The 22,148-nt window shown below is 42.1% G+C and overlaps 1 protein-coding gene across 4 annotated transcripts in view; it reads right to left on the reverse strand.

Annotated features, from left to right (window-relative positions):
• Positions 1–809: 809 nt before the first annotated feature.
• The window catches only part of SH3PXD2A (SH3 and PX domains 2A), a 245,071-nt gene continuing 223,732 nt past the window's right edge, over positions 810–22,148 (reverse strand). For 3 of the 4 annotated variants that reach the window (XM_050976022.1, XM_050976024.1, XM_050976025.1), the window contains 4 exons: positions 17,633–17,967; positions 16,742–16,791; positions 14,511–14,630; positions 810–14,382 (listed from right to left, as the gene is read on the reverse strand). In XM_050976022.1, the coding sequence (XP_050831979.1) occupies positions 12,487–14,382; positions 14,511–14,630; positions 16,742–16,791; positions 17,633–17,967 (2,401 nt within the window). In that variant the 3' untranslated portion in view covers positions 810–12,486. The remainder of the gene's footprint in view (positions 14,383–14,510; positions 14,631–16,741; positions 16,792–17,632; positions 17,968–22,148) is intronic. The other variant, XM_050976023.1, reaches the window with a different exon arrangement.

Raw genomic sequence — 22,148 nt, forward strand, 5'->3', positions numbered from 1 at the left:
AGGACTCCTTGGGCACCACTCACCTACATGCCAGCGCACAGGAACATCTACAGTCAGGCTGGGAACTGAACAGATAAAAAACAACCTTGTTACCCCTCTACATTACCTCCCTTGTTAAGACCTCCTTACCCAATACATCCCCTAATCCACTGCCTTTGGCATCCCCAAGAGATGTCCCTGCATAAGGAGAGGGGATCAATTCCATCCAGAAATTTCAGTTTTACCCATCTGCTGCTTTGCACAGCAATGACTTTCTACTTGTTGAGCTTTTTGGGCCTCCGGCCTTCAAAGACAGGTAAGAGGAGTCAGCAGTGGGAAGAAACCTTGCAGGATCAGACCTCAGTACCCCATGTTCCAGCACCACCTGCTCTACAGGCTGCACACAGGGCTTATCCTACCTTGCAGAGCAACTCTAATCACAGAACCAAAGGACCACTTTTGTAAAAGTATGTTTCTCTTCTTATTTTGAACCTATCTTTCTCAAAAAAAAATCCTTCCTTGAGTTCCGTAAACCTTAAGAGCTTGCTCAATGCAGACTAAAGATCCTCATGTTTGAGGGCTCAGGTGACTTTTCCACAAACTTTGTGGAATAGAAAAAATACAAAAATACAGCTTACAGTAACAACTTTGGCCAGGGACCAAGACAAGGTCCGTATCCATTTAGCCTAAGATAAAATTTACAATTGCATGAACACACAAATTACAAGTTATTTTGGGAAAGATAAATTCAGTGGAATTTAAGTGGAATCAACACAGTACTGAAAAAATTAGAAGAAAAACCCCAACAAAACAAATCAACTGGATCACAATTAAAAAGGTCAAAAATTTATTTTTCCTTAGGGCATAAGAGGCATTGTAAACAAAATACCAACAAACAAACAAATCACAAGTCAATTCTTACAGTCTGCAAGCATTTGAAGATAGAGTACCCTTTTCCCACCTCCCCCCAAACACTGCAAGCCTGCTCAAATGGTAACAGGCAACAATCCTGGGCCCTGAAGGTCCAGGGAGTTTTGCCACGTCCCAAGCAGGGACTAAATTTCTCATGTAAGAAGGACACTGCATCTGTTTTATCAAACACTTAAAAAAAAAAAAAAAGTCCAACAAAATATAAATATTACAGACAAATATCAGATTTAGCACCACCTTTGGTCCAAGCAATCAATGAACTGGGAGATGACAGGTACAGTTTGTTTAGCAAGTCCTTTCTGCCTGAGTCTTTGAAAACATTAGAGGTTCATATTGCAAGAACTTGTAATTTCTCTGAGAAAACACTTCTCAAATTCTGGGAGTCCCTCACAACCTCCCAGGGTCCTGCACACAGGGAGGGGAGAACATCCTGGCTGGGCAGCAGCACCCAGGTCAGCAAAGGTCAGTCAGAGTGCTTGGCAGAGCCCTGTGGGACATGGCAAACACTGTGTCAAGGGTCTGGTCCTGCTGTGGCCCAGGAGAGCTCTGACTTCAGGCACAGAGCAGGAAGAGCAGTGACAGCATGCATCCTGAATTTCCCTTTCCACCAACATTTGCCACCCTCCATCACCTGTGAGTTGCCAGATGCCTGGAAGGAGCTGAAGTTGCCTCAATGTAAGTTATTTCAGCATATCTGGAATATGCAAATCAGGAGTTCTTTTATCAGTTGTAGTTTACTCCAAGGCCTTTTTAGGCTCATCTTTTCCAATACACACATGCCCATCACACATGGTTCTGAATTTTTTCAAAGAGGTGTCACTGACCAGCACTCGTGTATGCCAGGACACAATCACAAGGAACTGTGATAATCCTAAAAGAAAAATTAGGTTCATAAAGCACCTGGCCATATTTTATGTTTTTATAATTCCCTCTCCTGTAAGTGTCCAGAACTCTAATTGTCTTTTCCTTTCCTGCAGGAATTTTTGAGCAATCCTGATTAACCATTATTAAATACTGTTCAGTTCCAAAATAACAACAGCTCTAACAAATGCCTATAGAGAAATGCTGAGATCTAGTTTTAGGCACAGTAATCTGAAGTCTTTGTTCTGCATCTTCACATATACAACTTCCCAAGACAGATGGTGTTTCTTATTCTCTGTTGAGAGACCCATGCAGAGTTTCCACCTTTACAGACAGAGACATGATTAAAGTTTCCCAAACAAGCACTTGTTTTTACTTCACTGCTTTAGAACATGCTGCTCTAGGGGAAAAATCCCCAACCTCAATTACTTTACATTGTTTTGCAGTTCTCTGAGCAAGCAGTTGGTCATGGCACAGAGAGGAAGGCAGTTCCTCTGAGAGCATTCCCTGTCCCACACAGGGCACAGCCATGAGGACAGCTCTGAAATAGTTCTGGACTGGGCACTGCAGTCAAGTAAAGTCTGCAAATCTGGATTAAGGGGGAGGTCATTTCCCCCGCCACTGTCATATCCAGAGCAAATGAAAACATTGTACTATGATGATTTCATTAATTCTTGCTGGGATAAAGCCACACTTCTGTTGTGCCAGTCACAGAAACAGGCCCCCAGTACCGTATGAACCAGCTAAATCCTCACAGGTCCCAGCTGATCTGCGCTGAAGCCTGAGAGAAATTTCTAGAGAGTCATTTGACAAAAAGGAGATCTGTATTTTCCTCACTGCTAATACATCTTTTGTGTTAGCCCACAGAAAAGTTGCCCGTTTTGTTAACTATTACTGTAATCTGCATCCAGGGTTTACAAATGTTAACACACAGACTCAGGGACTGGTCACAAAAAGATCTGCTTTCTCCCAGGTCAGACAGACTGGGGCATCTAATCCCTCATTAACAGTAACTCTTGCCATCAATGGCAAAATATGCTGTTAAGTGCAGAAAGCGTCACTCTTCTGGATTTCAGTTTTATTGGGATGACTGAGAAAGCCAAATTATTTTTATCATGCATAGGATTTCCTGTCCTAGGAAAACCTCTCATAGACTCAAGCACATCTGAACCCTTGCAGGAGTTGCTCATTGTACAAACAGTTTTATCCAACTGGTCAGCATCTCAAGTTCATTAAACAAAAACTGAACAATGCTTGAAGCTACAGTTATTATTTCTGTTCCTAGCTCACATTTGTTATGACAGGTTGTGAATGTCAAGATACCTGTCACCTCTCTAAGAATTAATTCATGACCAAAAACTTTAACATCTACATGATCAACAATATTCACTCCACTGCCTTCAGTGGAGCTGGATCAGAGGCCACAACAAAATATGGCCCAAAGCTTCTACCACAAAAAGGATTTCCCCAGACTGATTTTCTTTCTCTCTTAGCTTAACTTGCAACCCAAAACAAACTAAATGGTCTCCTGCCTATAACTCTCTTTAAAAAAAAAAGCAAACCAAAAACAAACAAACAAAAAAAGCTCTTAGCTAACTCCTTCTCATATTTACTGCAACAGAAACCACACCAACTTCTAGACCTTTTCCAAAGCAGAACAGACAAATTGGTTCCCATATTAAAAACAATACAAACAAAAGACAAAAAAGTGTCACCAACTTGACCACACACACTAAGACCAGCCACACATTTCTCTATCTCTGGTCACCGACATACTCTCCCAAGATTCCAAGCTCCACCAGGTACATTCCCACCACCTAACCCCTAAAAAACGGAGTTCTACACCAACACAGAAATAACAACAGCATCTAGTTTTCAAGGTCACATGAAGAACATCAACCACCCAAGAAACCCACTGCAAAACTTCACCTAGACCAGGCCTAGATCCGTATTTTTTTTCTTTTTGGTCAGCTAAAACTTTGGGACAGCAAACCCTTGAGGATCTTCTAGTACAGACACGTGCCATTACTCTGCTAATGCAGAGGAGAACAATAGCTCAAACAAATTTCAGCCTTCCTTCACCAACAGGTTTAGCCTCCCAGTAACTCACCACCCACGGTTTGCAGAGATAATCTGGGCTAATAAACAGCTCTGGGAACAGCTACAGATGTACAAGGCATCTGAGCTGCTTTCAACACCCACCTGGAGTTACCCACATCTGAACTTTAGCCTAAGTAGCAATCAATCAAGCTGCTGGCAGGACTTCTCCTGATATGATATTTGATATTGAGCCTTAAGTGAGGAGGCTCATCTACATGATCCTCCCTAAACACTGCTATCAGAGTAATAAGCACTGCTGTCTGCAATTAAATCTGCACTAAAGGAACAGCATGTGATGTCATGTGCAAGTCAGCCAGACAGCAGAAATGCACTAACTCTGTACACTACTGACCCTACAACTCTCACTTCGGACCCTCAGTACAAAAAAGTCATTGTAATGCTACACACACTTTGCTTTTGCAATTTTCCAGGTTTGAGCTCATCACGAGTAATGAGCAAGACATTTCAGCAAGCCTGTTCAGCATGATGCAGAAAAATTACTCTTAGCAACTGGAAACAATTCTAACTTCCTCCTTCCATGAAAGTCCAAGACAGGAAGCAGTTAAGTCAGCCATTCACTGAAATACTTCATTTTTTAAAAGGTTTCTTTTTCTTTTCTTTTTCATTTGTTCCAGCTTACTAATTGCTACAGGCTAAGCTCCAGTGACTGCACTATTCTTTTCTGTCCTGCTTCAAGGGGACAGAAACAAACGAAATTAATGTGTTCTGGAAGACCCAGAGTCAGGACAGAGTTGAATGCCCCTCCAGGGGTTTTGTTTATTTATTACTACTTCCCCAGTGACCCAGAAGCAGTTCAAGAACAAGCTCACCAACCACGAAAGAACTGTTTGCACAGAGAATGCTGCCATGTTGCTTAACTTTCAGTCATCAAATACAGAGTCAATAACAGCTCTGATGGGGAATATCTGGAGAAATCTGAAATATTTACCTAAATATTGTTATATTTAAAAAATTTTCTTACAGTGCCAAGTGATTTTCCCTTCCACCTGTTTTTCTCCTCCACCAAACAGGGACCAGGACAGGTACCATTGTAACCCAATAACCCTGAGCATCAGGGAAAGGTCACTAAAGCCAACATTTTTCCAGAAGCACTACTAGCACCAGCTTGGTCCTGCCAGCATGGACAGGTCTAGAACAGCCATGCTTGCCCAGTCCACCAGCTGAACCTCGGTGTATGCAAACTCCCAGATACAGAAACTGCCTCAACTGCATCAAGAAGATAACCTATGTTTGTCTTCTGTTGGTGGATCGGTGGCTTCAGGATACAGATTATCATAATCTATTAGGGACTGAAAAAAATCAACTTTTCTCAATAACAAAAAATCCTGTCACAGAGCAGTGATATATTTAAACCATCTATACAGAGAAAGCACCTGCAGTGTGAGACCAAATAACTCATGGACTTATTAGAAACATTTTTTTCCTCATATTTTATCTATGTCTCCCCCTGCCAATATAGTTACTTCTAATTTATTTTCTAATTTCTTTCCAAATTATTAACATCATTTCCATAATTTTAATTCAGTAACAAACAGGAGTCTCAACTCAGGACAGTAGTGGCTTATGCTGACAAGAACAGGTCTGAAAAACGCCAGTGTGAAGCTTTAAACCAAATTTATTTATAAAAAAACCAAACACAAACAAAAAAAAAATTGCACTCTCCAACTAAAAATTGACACTACCTTGATGCAAGAACAAATGAAGAACATAGTTGATGGGACCAGCCCAGCCCTGACAATATAAAATGGGGGAAACTAATTTGTTCTGACTATGCCAGCCATGTCCGCACGCAGTGCGGCGCAGCTTCCGCTCCAGGAATTGCTGCGGAGTCCCGGCCCTCATGCAAGGGCACCCAAGAGAAAAGATCTCCTCGTTCCACCCTTGGCACACCTTGCAAAACTGACACCCCCAAGCAGAGTTACAGGTGACTTTTACAGACACCTGTGCTTTGCTCCAAATTGGGTCTAAGGTGGAGGAGGAAAAGCAGCAACAGCAACCTACATCCCAACCCAAAGTCAGCTGACTGGGGGCTCCTGGATCCGGCCTTATGTACAGTACTTTATTGAAAATTACAGACACACACAACAGACACAACTGCTGAGCAGCACAGAGGGAGAGAAAGAGCAGCACAAGCGCTGGGCAGCATTAGCAGAGGCCATCAAACAGTTCAAGTTTGCAGACACATTCCCCATGCATCATCGCAGTGCTGGTCCCTGCTTCTAGCAAGCAACAAAGAGCAAATTTAAAACAAAATAACTTAGACAAACACATGCTCTCAGACCATCCTACTGGTACTGATGGCAGCTATCCAACACTGCACTGATACACAGCACTTCACTACGTGGCTAAATAGCATCTGAAACTGACAGAGAAGGAGCAGCTGGTGACAGAAAAGCACCAGCAAATAGCAGCAAAGCTCCAGCTGGTTTTAAAGAGCTGCAAGGTTTGCAGCTCAGTGGATCATGGCAGAGCAGCACCAAGGCTAAGCAGCCCTGTGCACCCTTCGGAGGTGTAGGAACAGAGTGCACAGAGCTTGCTTGTGCTGAGAACGGTCCATGCTGAGCACCCGCAAGGGTCTTCTGTCAGTGTAACTCTACTGATGCTCATGGGAATCTTGCCAGTTTAGACAAGAGCATGTGAAACAATTAAGTTAGCTCCTCAAAACCAGATTTTCCTAATTGCTAAATATTAGAGGTTTTGCAAAATTACATGTTGATACTATTTCAGTACAGCTGCAGAATTCAGTTTTTCTGTTTGAATCCAAAGGTCTCTGGTAATATTAAGGCTTTTTGACAAACATAAGAACAGCAGGACAAAAATTAAGCAGAAAACTGAGGTACATCTCTCCAGAGTAATGAACTAGAGCCACAGGAGATGTACTTTCCAGAGCTCAGAGAGTCAAGTGCTCTGGCTTTCACATTTCTTTTGCACCCTACAAAAATAGTCCAGTTTTTCAAAGGTAGTAGATTTTGCTGCTACCTGTAAAGTCACATTATTTTTGACAGATGGAAGTTTTCCTTCCATTCAAATAGAATTTATTACAATACCTCTTTTGAAGAGCAAAGTTTCTGCCCAACTTTATTTAGGACCTGAGAGGTCCACCTTTGCAAGCCAAGAAATATGAAATCAATATCCAAAGCATCTGTGAAAATCTGCAGGTGAGAATTAACCCAGATAAAAGGGAGACTTTTTCTTCTTAGGTTAACAATAAGTACAGGAAAGTAAGGACCTGTAAAAATATTCCCATAGGTCTTGCAATAAATACAAGTAACAATGCAGTAGCCAAACTTGGGACTGCACCAGCAGAATAATTTTCCCTTCTACAGCTACCACCAAATCTGAAGTGCAACAGAGGACGTAACCAGCAGAGACAAACCAGAAGACAGAATCATGCATGGATGACATACAGAGTGTTTCAAGCATAGCTCAGAAGTCTTGTATTGATAAGGTTGTTAATGCACATTCTATACATAATCCTGGCAACATGCTGCATAATCCTTATGCTTCCACTAACAGGTGATACTTGTTTATGGAAAGCAGCCATTCCCAACCCAAGCCACCCCAGCTGTCAGTCTCTACCTACCCAAGGGTCCTGTTTTCATCCAGTTGCCCCCTCCCCTGAATTTCCCCTTCCCTAAGAGTGCATGAATAGAGAATTGCAAACATTTCACACTGCACGTTCCACTCCAAGTCCTGGATGAGGGGCCTGTTTATTCTATGAATATTGCACTTATCCACTCATTGGATTTGCTTTTTCTCAAGAATGCAGAATATTTGGGAAAAAATAGAAAAAATAGTAGGATACAACACAGGAAAATATGAGTTATTAACAAGCTAGCTATGAAGATCTAAAATTAAATAGTACTAGTTCTATTCTGTTAATACTAGTAATATGAAAATAATGAATGCTTTATCAAATTCCCTTGTTTTTCATATAAGATAAAAGCAGTAACTTTCTTTTTAACTGAGGAAAGCAATGAATATATATTACAATAAAATATGATTCATTAAGATCTGAAAGTGATGAAAACAATTATATAATGCCTTCGTCAAACTTTATAGCAACATAATGGAAGGAGTTTTTGGGGTACACATCCACAAGGGACATTTTTTAGCCATACCCATGCAGATGTGGATTTCCATTCTGAAGAGTCTAGCTGCAAGACAATTCCAATCTTTCCTTATTGTGTATTTGCTACTATTGAATACATCAATTTAAAACTTCCTGTTGACACATCAGTTGAGTACCCCAACATGCGCCCATCATCTCTTTTACCTTGAAAGGTGTGGCTTGCAAAGGACTGGTACATAGGATTACACTCACCCACTGCATGGGGTGACAGCTAAAACAATGAACAGGAATTGCCTCCCATGGGGAAGGACTCCTAACAAAATGCATGACTCTTGCTGTTATGAGGAAGTGTTTTGAAAGGGGAGACAAGAGAAACCAGCAAATAAACTTTTCAGGCATTATATAAACCTCAATAACGAACTCAGAAGTGCTCATTATTATTAAAGTTGCAGTATACAGCAAGACACAATTTTCACATTCTTTAATTTTGTTCTCTGGCAATGGAGTTCGGAATTTCTGCTGGTCCAAATTCAAGACTTTTGGAAAATAGAGTGGGTGAGAGCAAGACAGCACAAGCAGCTGCCTCTCCCCCCAGAGGAGGGCTCCCTTCAGCTGCAAATGGCTTTGCTCAAGCCCTGCAGACGCTTCCTTTTAACAATCTGAAAGAGAAATTTAAACAGTACTATTGATTTCTGCATTGAGTATTCACTGAGGTGTACATTATATTTAAATATTGCTCTTGATCCAGTGTCAGTTCTGACAAATTTAGTAAATAAAAGGCAACGTTAACATTTTTAGAAAAGAGCTAAAACACTTCTAGCACTACACTGCCCTCTGAATACTCTGCCAGGCTTTCCTGCCCTGCAGACAGCTTTTTTGATGTAGCTTTAGGCCTTTCCCTCTGCTTCAGAGCTAAGAGTGAAGGGCTTGCTATTTCAGTATCAGTAGAACTGACCAAAACTAGCTGCTTGCCAATGGAAAAAATATTTATTTTTCAGATATCTCTCAGCTGAAAGCATCAAAAAAAGAGAGAACACCTCAGTGAGAGATGCTATGACAATGGTAAGACAGGAGTGGAAAAAATTACATTGGGGGTATTTGTTTTAAAAGTGCCCTTTTAAACACAAGCAGCCAAAACAACTACAAAGTGAAGTTGTAATGGAAGCTTTTCCACCACGGTGGAAACCAGCATGCCAAGTGGTGGCCAACAATAATTTCTGTCACCAAGCAGGCCATCTGCACCCCATCCTTTTTTCTGGTACAGGTGAGGGCAGAGGGAGGCCACAAGTGTGGCTCTGCAGCCCATCTACAGGGTCTGGCCTCTCCTCAGGAGGGTGTGAAGCCTTTGAGATGGGATAGAGCAGCAACTGAGCCGTGGAGCTGCTGCGTGAGAGAACCCTGGCAGTACTGCAGGCAGCCTTATGCTGTGCCACCCTGCTCTGCCAGGAGCACTGCAAACCACCTCCCTGCAAAAGCCAGAGCTGGAGAAGCAAGCCAGCAAGATGGAACAGGAGCTGTGGTACAGACAGACCTCTGTCTCAGGCAGATCCTGAAGCCTCCTAACCTGAACCTCACCGAGACCTTGCATCCACTGAGGCCAGCCCTGTGCAAGGCACATGGCAGCCAGGCACTGGAACTGTGCCAAAAACACCTGTGCCACCCCACACCCTGCAAGGACTCCTGCAGTTCAGAGGTGCCCAGGGTTTGGCTTTGCTGGATACAAATGTGAGTATTTCCAGCAGTCTGGGCTCTTCTGTCTCTTTGCTGCTCTTCCTCCTTAGATAGGGGCTCATGTCAGACCATACCATACTCAGAGAATTCAGTGGCTCAATGCAGAAGATCTGGGAGCTGTGCTTTACATCCCCCCAAAGAGATGACCTAGTGGGAATGTCTTTAAACAAAACTTTAGAATATTTTAAATAATAAGTTAATTCTTAATAAATATGTGCTTCAAGAAAATGATAATTATATACTGCACCTTTAAATAATGCACTTAGTTCTCTGCATTGGCTTCCATTTTGGTTTCTTTTATTGTTAAAGTGCATTAATTCAAAATAATGAACCACTTCCGCATCATTATTGTTAAAATAAATCATAACATTAATATGAATCACTAAGTCACTACTATTAGTACTGCAATCTAGCAGATAACTCTATGTATTGCTCTATTTAATACTGTCCAGCAGAAGAATATAATACTTCTATTATAATCTCACAACAGCTCCAGCAGTCTTTTATGGCTGCTACCATATTAGTACAACTAAAAATGGGGAGAAGTATGAGAGACAGGGCCACAATGTCTCACACTGACACACATCCAGTGAGATGAAGCTGACTGGACATGCACTTACACATTGCATGGTGAGACATCAAGGTACAAAGAGGACCCCACAGTGGGATATGAGCTGTTGTGCAGTTACACCTCCTTCTCCTGCCACCACAATTTAAAGGGATCCCAAACAAACAGCCTCCCCTCCCCACCTGCACGCAGAGAGCTGCTCAAACCACAGCACTGTCTGTGGCCTGTAGCTGTGGTACCTGGATGTTGTTTCAGCTACCGAAAGGACATCAGCCACATTAGCTGTAGGCAACTCTCTCAGTGTTATCATGGAAATTAATAAAACCCCCAAACAACACACATACACACACAAAGGAAAAAAAAGAAAAGAAAAAAAGAGAAAAAAAAAGAAAAAAAATGAGGAAAAAGACAAGAATAACATAAATTTCCTAATTTCTTTTTTTTTTTAGCAGTGAAACATCCCCAGTAACATATGGTCATGTTGTGCTGTTTTACTCAGCCCCTTGATACCAGCTATTTTGAAGCCTTTATAACCTTTAACTTCCAAGCCAAATCAATATAAAACTCTGGTGGAAAAAAGGACATGAAATGCTTTGTGTAAGCCAGCAGTGAAATGGTCTTCTGTCCCCCCCACCCCACCCTCCCTTAGAACAGATTTACAATGCTGCCTATTATTTAAAGGAATCAGATATTGATCTTGAATGATTAACAAGGCCATTTAAGAAAACCCCCAAGCATGACTTCCTTAAGCATGGTAAGTATTTAGTAAATTATGCTTACAGTACAAGGCTATCTCACAAATAACTCCATGTTCCTTCCGATGGGTACCTCTTCCACTTCCCACACCACCCACATCGTGCGCCACATTGCAAAACATGAGTTACAAAAGGCAAACAGAACTGGAACTAGAAGAGGCAGCTTCCTGGTTAGATGCATTGTAGACCAAATTGCTTTGATATGAAATCACTGAGCCAGACATGCCCAGGTCCACTTTCCAGTACAAATGTACTCTTTGGATTCAAGTGGGAACAGAAACACATATTTGGCTCCTACTTCAGTTTTAAGTCTTTTCTGGTAAAACTAGACACATACACTAAGAAAATTCAGTAAACCCAGAATGCACAGAAAAGACAAAAACAAAACACAAAAGCAATTCCCCCAAAATATACAAATTATGTGCAGACTGAGTTTGATGGCTTTTTTTTTCAACTCATTGTAAACATCGATGTTGCAGAAGATTACAAATTTTTCTCACTAATATCTTGGTGGGCCCTGCCAGCAATCAGCACCCTTGGATTTGGACCAGAGGGCAAAACAAGAATTAGAACATCTGACAGCTTTGTCCTTAGTGTCTTAAGGGACTTTGTTGACTTGGATAACTTTTGAGAAACCTAACTCTGGGAAGAGAATCAACCAGTGTCACCTGGCAGGAGTCAGGCACAGAACCGAACATGAAGCCTACACAGTAACAGAGTGTTTAAGCAAGGGGTTTGTAGGTTTGTTTTCACAAGCACCAGTAGGCATCACTGCCCTTGAACACCTGAAATCCCAACTCAAAGAACAAGACAGAATGAAAGGATACAAAAAGCCCCCAACCCACACCACCTGATGGCCTTTTCCGGTGAGTTAGCTTGAAGTCAGAGACCAAAACTCTCCATGATGAAAAGGCTCCAAATCTGGACCTACCAACTGTTAAGTATAGTTAAAAAAAAAAAAAAAAAAAAAAAAAAAAAGTGAACATCTCCAAAGGATTAGAGTCCCTCTGTGTTTCAGAAACTTTCATTTGCTTCTCACTTTAAGTTGTGGAAAAGCATCCAAAATTCTTGGGAATTCCACGTATTGACAAAAATGAGGAGAAAGGGAGCCAAGATTGCAAAACAGTTTGGCACAGAACTCCCCAGTTAGATGCACGTGTATTTCTCTCACAAAAGGCACACATTTGGTTTCCTATCAATAATGGGAAGGATGGGATGTCATACCCTGTTACACATACAAGATTATTAACAACTTCACAAAAAGGCATTTGACTATGCTGCATCTTCCTCGTAGTTGCTTACAACATGTAAACCCCACAAACCTCTCCAGAACATGGCAGATTTGTCCTCACATAGACTCCTTTGTACAAACTGGAGCACAGGGAAACGTCTTTTTGTGTAGCAATTGTTTTTTCCACATGTACACAGCAGGAACAGTATAAATTAGGGAGGTTAAAGATATTGCAACATTAGTTCTTTTTCTCCAGATAATTTGAGGGCACCCAGCCTTTGAATGGCTTCACACCATTCATTATCTGGCAGTACCACCAGCCATTCGGGTTCCTTTCGAGGACCTCCATGCAGACACCTTCCTGAAACCCCGCAGTCTCCTCATCCCCTTCATAGTCTGCAATGGAAACATAGATGTCCTTGAGATTGTTGTGGATGAACTGGGATTTCTCAATGGGCTTTGGCCTGACTGTGGACACAGGGATCCCATTCCTCTGCGTGGGGAGGTTGGAGGTGGTCTCAGAGCTCTCTGTGCCCAGCCGCTCTGGCTGCTTTCCCTTTGTGTCACCGGGCTGTGACCAGGCGTTGCTGAAGGAGGAATTCCGACGGACGGTCCTAAGTTGATCTGTGGCTGTTAAGGACTCATTCCTGCGCAAGGAGCATGACAGGTTGTTATCCTTTGGTGGTGGAGACACAAACACTGACTGGGGACGGACAGCAAGTTGCCTCACACCATTCCTCATTTTAACTGGCCCTGATGCTTTGGAAAAGCCACCGGGAGGTTTGCTTGGGATGGGTGGTGTTGCACGTTTGCTCTGGTTGATGGTGTTCAAAGCCTGAACCCTCTTCTCTATCTTCTCTAAACTGTTTGACTTGTTTTCGTTTTTCCTGTTCCTGGCAAAAGAGGAATCAGTCTCTGCTGATGTAGTTTCTCGCTGGTTATCAGGGAGAGCCAAATAATGGGAAGGAGCCCAGCCTTCCATGTCTCCATACTTCAGGTACCACCATCCACTGGCTTGCTTTTCCAGCACTTCCACTTCTACTCCTGCTGGGAAGCAAATTTCAGAATCCTGTACCTTTTGGTATGAGTCAGTGGTCACATAGAAACATCTGGAGACATTTTCTTGCTCAGTTTTGGCAGTATGGCTGGAGCAGAAGATGCCACGGGAAGGAGCTGTGATGAGATCAGCCGAGCTCCTCCGAACAGGGTCATCCTGGTTCTCAGAAGCGGTGCGTGGGGGGCTCGCAGACTCCTCACTTCTTGAACCTTTGAGTCCACCTCTGAGCTGCCCAGTTGGCCTCAACTGACGCCTTAAAGTGCTAATATCCATCTTTTCTTGGCTCTGAGAGTCTGCCTTGTTCAGGAACGGTTTGGGCCTAACGATTGGCTTTGCTCTGATGGAAGGACTCTGCCCGGGATCTTTCTTCACGCCTGTTCTTGGCACGCTACGTAAGCCAACATCTGAAGCTGATCTTGGTTTTGTCTCCTCACTTCTGGAATAGTGACATTTTCCAAGATCAGATTGAATGTTTTTGTCTGTCTTAAGCTTCATAAGTGATGATTTTGGAGAGCTGGAAGATGGAGAATTCCTTTGGATCAAGGACAGAGAGGAGCTTTTCTGAGAATCAGAATCCCCACTAGATTCCTTGTTGGACAAAGCCTCTTCCACATAACGCCTGAACCCCTCGTTCTCATAGATGGTTTCTTCTTCATGAGCAACTTCTTCTGAAGACTCTCCTACTTTGAACTTAGCTTTCTGAAGTGATGACACAGGTGAGGGCTTGAGGGGCTGGAACAGTCGTTTTTCAGGAGTGCCCTCTTCATGGTGACTTTCACTCACTTCACACTCCGAGTCAAAGCCAAAGGCAGGTACATCATATTCAGGTTCTTCATATTTCAGCTTGTGGGGAGAGTCCTGGGTATCTCCTGAAGAAACTGCTCCAGGAGCTGTTCCTTCTTCAGAGTCCTTTGGTTTACTGGGAGGTGCTGGGGGAGGAACCTTTGGGCGGGTTAAAGTACTGGTTCTTCTGTTCAAATTTGGTTTCTTTCTCTTGTCAATATAAGATGCTGGAGCCCATCCTTCCTTCTCTCCAATCTGCACATACCACCAGCCCCCAGAATTCTTTTCAATAACCTAAGAGGTAACAAGGAACATGTTACTTAGAAAAAAATCTCAACTCACTGCTTCCCACTCCTCCCCTTCCTATCCACTCCCATGCAATAGATATATGTTATTTTTTCAGATACACTGTTAAGGCTCACCTCTGCTTTTTGTCCTCCACGAAAGCTTATGCCATCAGAGATGCATGACTGGAATTCAGCAATGGTGTAATATTCCACTTCCACGGAGGGTGGCTCTGGTGGCTTGGGTAACTGAAAACCCTATGGCAAATAGGATGCTTTGTTCATTTAAACCAAAGACAAAGTCAGCTAAACAGCAGTATGAAAATAAAAATTGTTTTTATTCGCTAAGACTCTTCCTTCTTTGTGTGATATCTCCTAATGCTAACTGCCTATTTCTCCTGATCAGGAGCTGATGTATTGATATGGGCTAAAAGAGAAAAACCTTTCAATATATGCACTGTTCATGCCACCTTCACCAACTATTAAAACTGTTATAATCTTTACCTGAATAGTAAAATGTTGTACTTGTGGGTGAGCTTAGTGTCAGTCCCACTAAGAGCAGCCCATTTACACTCAGATTTTGTCCAGAAATACTCAGCCCCAGATGACGTGCCACAACTGCATACAATTGCATTGCAACAGACCCCTAACAGATTCTGCCTGTCATTAAATACACTATCTTAAAATGTAATCCTAATGAATCATTGCTCCATATCTGCTGCTGGACTTTTTAAACAATCAGAATCAGTGAGTGATGTGAACTAATGGGCATCTCTTGCAGCAAGAAAGAAGTATAATATCATATAAGAAGTATAATATCATATAAGAAGTATAATATCACTTTGGCCAGCTAAAGTGCTAGAAGGAAAGGACTTTACTGCTTGATCAGAACAATTCCAGCTCCTCCCCATAACAGACCCAGAACCTCTACTCAATCCCAACACAACCTTGGTAAAGGCTCTATAAGAAGTGGCACGCTGCTATTTACAGCCATTCTGGCAGCATAGCAGACTCCTCTAAAAGCCAAGTGCCTTTACATTAAGCTGCCACATTGTAGAATTTGCTACATTATTTTTTATTTTTTAAGGTGATAAATGGGAAAATAGTCCTTTCAGGAATTTCAATATTGAAAGCTTTTCAGATGAGCACAGTGTTCATCTGCAGGGCAGCCAGGTGAAACTGCACAGCTTCTGCACTTCACTACTTAGGGTTCTGTGAAAGAACCATAGGTCAGAGCATCCAGAGACAAACACAGGACAGACAAAGACACAAAATGATCCTGAGCCATCAATGGGAGAAGGGCAAATCACATACTGTGCTTTATTCTCCTGCTCCTCTATTTCTATTATACCCTTTCTGTTACTAACACTTGATGTTTCATCACACACAGCATGTGGCATTTCACAGAGAATGCAGCTCTGCACCTTAGGAACCGTGTCTAACGATGTTATAATTGGATGTTTCTGCTCTATAAATGCTGAAATACAGCAGAAGCACAGCATAATAAAATGCCTTCAGATAATAGGATGGTTTGGATTAAAAGAAGATAATTGAAAACAGCAGATATGCTCAGGGTTTCACATATAATATCACTGTTATTTTTAGCATGGGATTAAGTGTCATAGTCCTGCCAAAACAAAGTCTAATTGAAAATAATGCAAAGAAAAATAGAAAGAAAATGCTAATATGCTATTCATGTAGTTTGTTAAGAAGCATCTCTGGTGACAGAAAAATTACAAGTCGCATACGGCTCATAAAGGGTACAGCAAAGATTAAACACTATGTATTGCCTAGATAAACAAGCTATTAGCATGACTTTTGTATAAATACACATCTTCCTATTGAAGATGACAGTTCTAACCTCAAATTGGTACAAACTTCCAGGATTCTGGCTTTGGGGATAAGAAATCATAGGGTGGCTTGTTCCTGTAGCACACATCCTTCTACAGGATTATGAGCCACTTCAAACATGCACAAGAGTGAAGATTAGCCACCTCAAAGGGGGCAGCAGTGGAAGGAGGGGACACATTCCCACTTGCTTAAGACAAAAGAAGGTCAGAAATTTCGGTCTGGGCTAAAGACACCCAGAAGACATTTAAACCTTCTGAGTCAGCTAAACAAGTTTTAATGCACAGAACACAGCAGCTTTACCCTATTCTCCCTTCAGACCTGATTAGCTGGGGCAACATTTTGAATAACAGAAAACATGATTTATCATTAGGATACCCTGAGGTTTGCTCAACACTTAAACAATGAAATGAACAGGCATGCAAATAAAGGATCCCTCCCACCTTGTAGAGCTGCACAAAGTCTCACAAAGCACCCAGACACCTACCCACTGCTAAGATAAACCATAAACCAATACACACCAGACTGGACTCTCTTCGAGGGGGTGGCCTTGTTCTTAGGTTTGGAGAACCTGAGCAGGAAAGGGAACAGAGAGAGTTTATTTAACTTCACTTCAGTAGCTCTCTGCTGTTACACAGTTTGAGAATAGAAGTCACTATTTGCAATATTTAAGGCATCTCTATGAAACAAGTTAGGAAACTATGAGATTATATTAGAAATACCAAGGTAGCTTAGCTATTCATATCTGCTAAGCCAGCAAATTTAAGAGGAAATCACTGCCAGAAAGCAGTGGATTGTATTTTCTGCTGGAACTGACCAGCTCCATCGGAGACTGGATAACAAAGGACTGACTAATACCTATTTCCCCCCCCGCAGCAGAAGTAATTCACTACACACTCACACTGTCCTCTCTCCTATTATTTTGCCATTCCTTGCACAGAATAGCATCAGCATCTGCATTCTGCAGATGAAGTAGTGTAAAACATTATAGCAACTTGCCCCCAGGAAAAGAGCAGAACAAATGCAAGAGAAAACACAGGTGGTCTCCTCAACTTGAACATGCTATCACATCATCTACATTTCTGGGGTAGAAGGGCACATTATAGAGTGTTCAAAAGGAAAAAAAGTATTCTTAGAAAAAATTAACCAAGTAAAGACATGCAGGCTAAGATAAAGAACCACCAGTCAGGTCATGTATAAAGTGAAGGTAAATTTTATCACTACTAGTGAAGGACCACACTTTGGAGTCCCTCTTGATACATCTACAGGCTATGCAAAGGTCTGTTTGTGTGGACTTGGCTGTAAGGCCAGGACATGTGAGACCTTAGCTGACAGGCAATGCCAGCCCTGAAAGGTAGAGAACAGGAATTCACTGCAAGCCCGTGAAAACCCAGACTACTTTACTGCCTTACTTATTTGAGCTCTTTGTGGTGCTATCCTTGCTATGGCTGGGGATCCCTGGGCCAGTTTGGAAGCCTGCTTGTCTGGAGTCATCATAGCATTGCCATTAGAGTCATTGCACAGGATGGGCAAACTGATTTCTTTCTTGGTGATATGAGTTTCTGCAGACTCGTTTTCTACTTGAGCTTCCTTGTCAGCAGATGATTTCTTGTTCAGCAAGTTACTGATCTCCATGATGTTTCCTATGATTTCCACGGGCCCAGTTAAGTTCTTTTTCCTAGATGGAAGGTCATCTTTAGCCTTCTTCAGATATGAAGCTGGGGCCCAGCCTTCTTTGCCCAGATACCTGGAGAGGCAAAAGGAAATACCATCACATCAAACACAGCCTTCTCATGCATTTCAGGTAGAACAGCTAAAGCAAAAGTGATGGATGAAAACATAAATAAAGTTTGCAGTTTTCAAACAAGATTTTGTAGTCTCTACTCATTTATTACCTATTTATTAGACATATCAAAGTCAGTTGAACCAGTTCACTAACCAGTTGAACAGTTCACTAACTGTGTAGATGAAAGCCACTAATCATCCTAAGAAAGGAGCCTTTCTGGACAAGAAATAGTTACACACAAGGTAAAGAGCTTCACCAGTTTGTTTTATGCCTCCCCTAGACTAGTACTAGGCAAACCTAGTATTTTCCCACACAGCAAAAAAGCAATCTAGTAAGTAAAATATTTTTCATAGTTTTAAAACTTCCTAGCGGCAACTCAAATTAAAAATGGGCTAAAATAAGGGTGTACAGCACCTTGTACAGAGAACCTGCACCTGCAATTTAAGATCCTTGTGCAAGCCTCCCTTCCTGAAACTATAAAGAACACTGGCCCTCCTTCCAAAATTCCCAGCTCTGCAGGAGCAGCTTTCTGCCATGGAGCATGTGGGACCTTAAAGTACTGCAGCTTCTTCTAGCACTGCAAGATCAAGAAACAACTTTTCTGAGGAAAAATGGCTTTGATGGAGACTCATTTTCCTGAACAAGCGAGAGGCAATTTGAAGAAATAAACTGGGAAATGTGAACAGACACCTAAATCCATTACATGTTCCTAAAACACCACCCTGAGCTGATCATGCTACACTTCAAACTGAGGTAATTCTTCTACAACTGGGCTTTAGGGAAGAATTTTTTTTCTAACTCCTGCCATTCCTAACACCTCAGCAGGGATTTCAGATTACAATCAGACTCCAGGGAGGACCATGTGGATGAACTCTGCTTTCCCTAATGAAACCCTAACTTGCTACGGTGAGAGTCACTGAAAACCTTCTCTCTACTCTCTCAAGAGACCCAAAGCAGGCACTTGAACTGTAAGTGAGAAAGCAGGCATCATTAAAATCCTGGTGCTCAAGAAATAGATGGGTTAAAACAGTAGGACTCTAAGGTGCTTTATTGAAAAGGGAGCCTCATTAGACAGCAGAGGAAAGAGCTGGGGCACATGGGATATGAGCAAATAATTTCTGGCAGGTGAGCATCTTTGTCATGACAACACTTGGATTCTGAGGTTTCCAGTGAGATTTCTGCATCAAATCTCATCCTGGTCTCCCCCATGACATCCACACACTTGAGAGTGGCTCTGGGACTTTACAGGGAAAACAGGAAAATGCAGTGTAGATTTTCTAGACTTCTTTATTATTCTTCCTGTATAAAAGCAAATACAATTCTAGCAATGACTACAAGGATCTTTCTGTCCAAAATCCTGCCTTTTCCTCCTCACCCACCTAGACTTGGCAGGATGCTAGAGATTCTGCTTCTCCTTACATACTTGCCTTCTGTCATATATGAAGGTAAATATGTAAGATCTCTCCTGCTCAGGGAGTTTAGTGGCAAGTTTTTCCAATGATTCTGATGTCAAAGGAAAGCATCCCAAGGGCTCTGAGCTTTCTGTGATGCATGGAGACTAACAAGAAGTAGCAACCTGGTATTAGCTTGATTTGACTTCAAAAACATACACAGCCTCCACTGTGTGATGGTATGTCAAGAAGCAATTTGGATCTATTCAATCTTGTCCCTTTTGAGGCTTTTCTGCTAGGCCTCAAACCAAGCCAAAAAGGGAAAAGGAAATAAGGAAATACACACCACAATTCCTCTTGTGTCAGGGCATCACCCAGTGCCATTTTCCAGCCCTGAACACTTCTGGTTTCATTCCCTTTTGCAGCTGACAGCCCTTTTGCAGAGACCAATGCTCTCTGCTACCTTTGCATCAAGGAAGTATTTTTAAAGGACATTTTTGAGTTTATACTATGTGGAGGTGTAGAGATCTCCATCTGTGAGAAAGCCACAGTGGCCAATGCACTGAGCACTCCAGTTCCAAAGGTTACTTTCAACAGAGCTTGATTATGCAAAATCAGCAAGAAAAAACAGTTTACATCCATCTTACTTTGTGGGAGACCTTACATGTTTAGGATGAGAAAGGCAGCCACAGGCAGGTTCTGCACTGGCCTGTAAGCTCTCCTGCCAGCTGTATGTATTTGGATAAGCCTGGGTAACCCCACTGCTACAAACACCTCTGGTCCCACACAGTTTCTCCCAATGAACAATAGCAGCAACAGATGGACAGTAACTAACTCTGGGCAACATACCCTCAGCAGAGAGGCTGTTGTAGGCTGCTTCTTCCTGTGCCAGCCAATTTAACCTGAAGTTAATGCTGAGCAGTACTTACTGCAATATCACAAATAAAAACTACTTATGTAAGTGAAATATGCTTACATTTTTTACCTTAGTCCTTGAATTTATTAATCTTTAAGCCCTTTGAAGAATAACCTCGGAAGATTCCTTGATCTTCCCCATTTTATAGGTGAAAGAACTAAAACAACCGGTAATCAATTTTGGCAAAGTCCTGAACCAGTAACAATTTTCATTTCACTTCTTAAGAGCTGACTCACAAGTATCCTTCCTTCCTTTATATTCAGAACCTACTGCAGACATTTGAAACCCCATCCCAGATTCCTCTTCATTTCAGTGCTGCCAGCACCTCCCAGCTGTGCTTCATTCTCATGGGCTCAGAGCAACCACAAAATGAAGGACACAAAGGCAAATAAAAAAAGCTTTATGTAGCATATTGTTACCAACTTGCCCTGCAGTCAGTCCACTTGGGCACCACAAGATTGTGTCTGTTGCTGCCTCCTGGAGACAAAGTAAGATCTAAATGAGGGATGCTAATGCCAGCTATGGGCACACTGGGAAGCACAGATCCACTGAACTCAATACAGCAGTAAGCAGGATCCCAGGACAGAGCCTTTCTTTCATTTCTCCCTAGTCCTGATTTTTTAAAGTCATAATGCATGTGGGGCAGCATAAAGACAGACACCAATATTGCCTCCAGCTTGTACAGCATTGAATTGGGAGGGTCTCAGAATTAGGTGCAGTGATTTGGTTCCTTCATGCTTCCAAAACCCTCCCTGTTTATATTACATGAAGGAAAAAACGGATTAAAACCATAGGAATGTTAAAAAAAGTCAGAAGTGCCTCTGTAAGTCTGAGAGTCACATCTGCTTTCCAGCTCCAGAGCACTGGAATTACTCCAGAGGGAAGCAAACTAGGGAAATAAAAAAAAATATTAAAAAAAAAAGAAAAAAGAAAGAAAAGAAAAAAGAAGGACAGGAAATGAGGATCAGCACATGGCCAAGAATTTGGAGAAATTACATATTTAAGGTGGAACAAGCTAATGTCTTTAAGGTGGATTTCATTTACAAACTACTGGATTTGTTTTTCTCTCTACACATTGAAGTGTGTTCAGTCTGTTACCCAGCCCAGGGTTCAACTGCATTCTCCTCCTGCTCCCTCTCCCCTCACACTCACAAGAGGAGAAGGAGTTGCTCCTTCAAAGGCACTCAAGACTCAGAGAAGCAAATTTCTGCAGGAAGGGAATCCTTTTCTGAGGGGTACCTAACAGCATTCAGGGCAGTTTGTGTGTAACAAACAGCACAACAAGCTGGAGATCAGCTACCCAGGCTGCAAAGGACCAGCTTGCAGGGATGGATCACATCATCAACATTTCTGGAAGTGTTGCCCATGGGAAAAAAACCCAACCCTGTTTCTAAGAGTTTAATCCTCCAGGAGGAAAGCAGCACAGTGCCCCAAAGCAGCAGAGAGGAGCACTGTTAACACCCCCTTTACTTGTCACACACACGGGGAGAACATTACATCTTCCAACAACTACAGGGGTTTCTCAAATCAAAATGCCTCTTCCAAAAAAAGCCAAGCACATGCTGCAATCCCCAGCCATCACGGGGTGCTGGGGTAGCCACTGTTCTTCCAGCACATTCCATGAATGGAGATGCCATGGAAACCACTGCAGAAAGTGCCATCATGCTCCAGAAGACACTCCTGGCATATAGAGAAATGTGTCTTTTGGGTTAACTCAAAGAAGTGTGTGAGAAAAAGGGGAAAAAAATTCAACTAATTGTAGGAGTGCTAATATAGCAAAGGGAAACCTACAGTAGTAACCAGGCAACATTGCAGAAATAAAAGAAAAAAATAAA

This window comes from Serinus canaria, chromosome 6 (genome assembly GCF_022539315.1).
Source record: "Serinus canaria isolate serCan28SL12 chromosome 6, serCan2020, whole genome shotgun sequence".
In the NCBI taxonomy this organism is placed as follows: Eukaryota; Metazoa; Chordata; class Aves; order Passeriformes; family Fringillidae; genus Serinus; species Serinus canaria.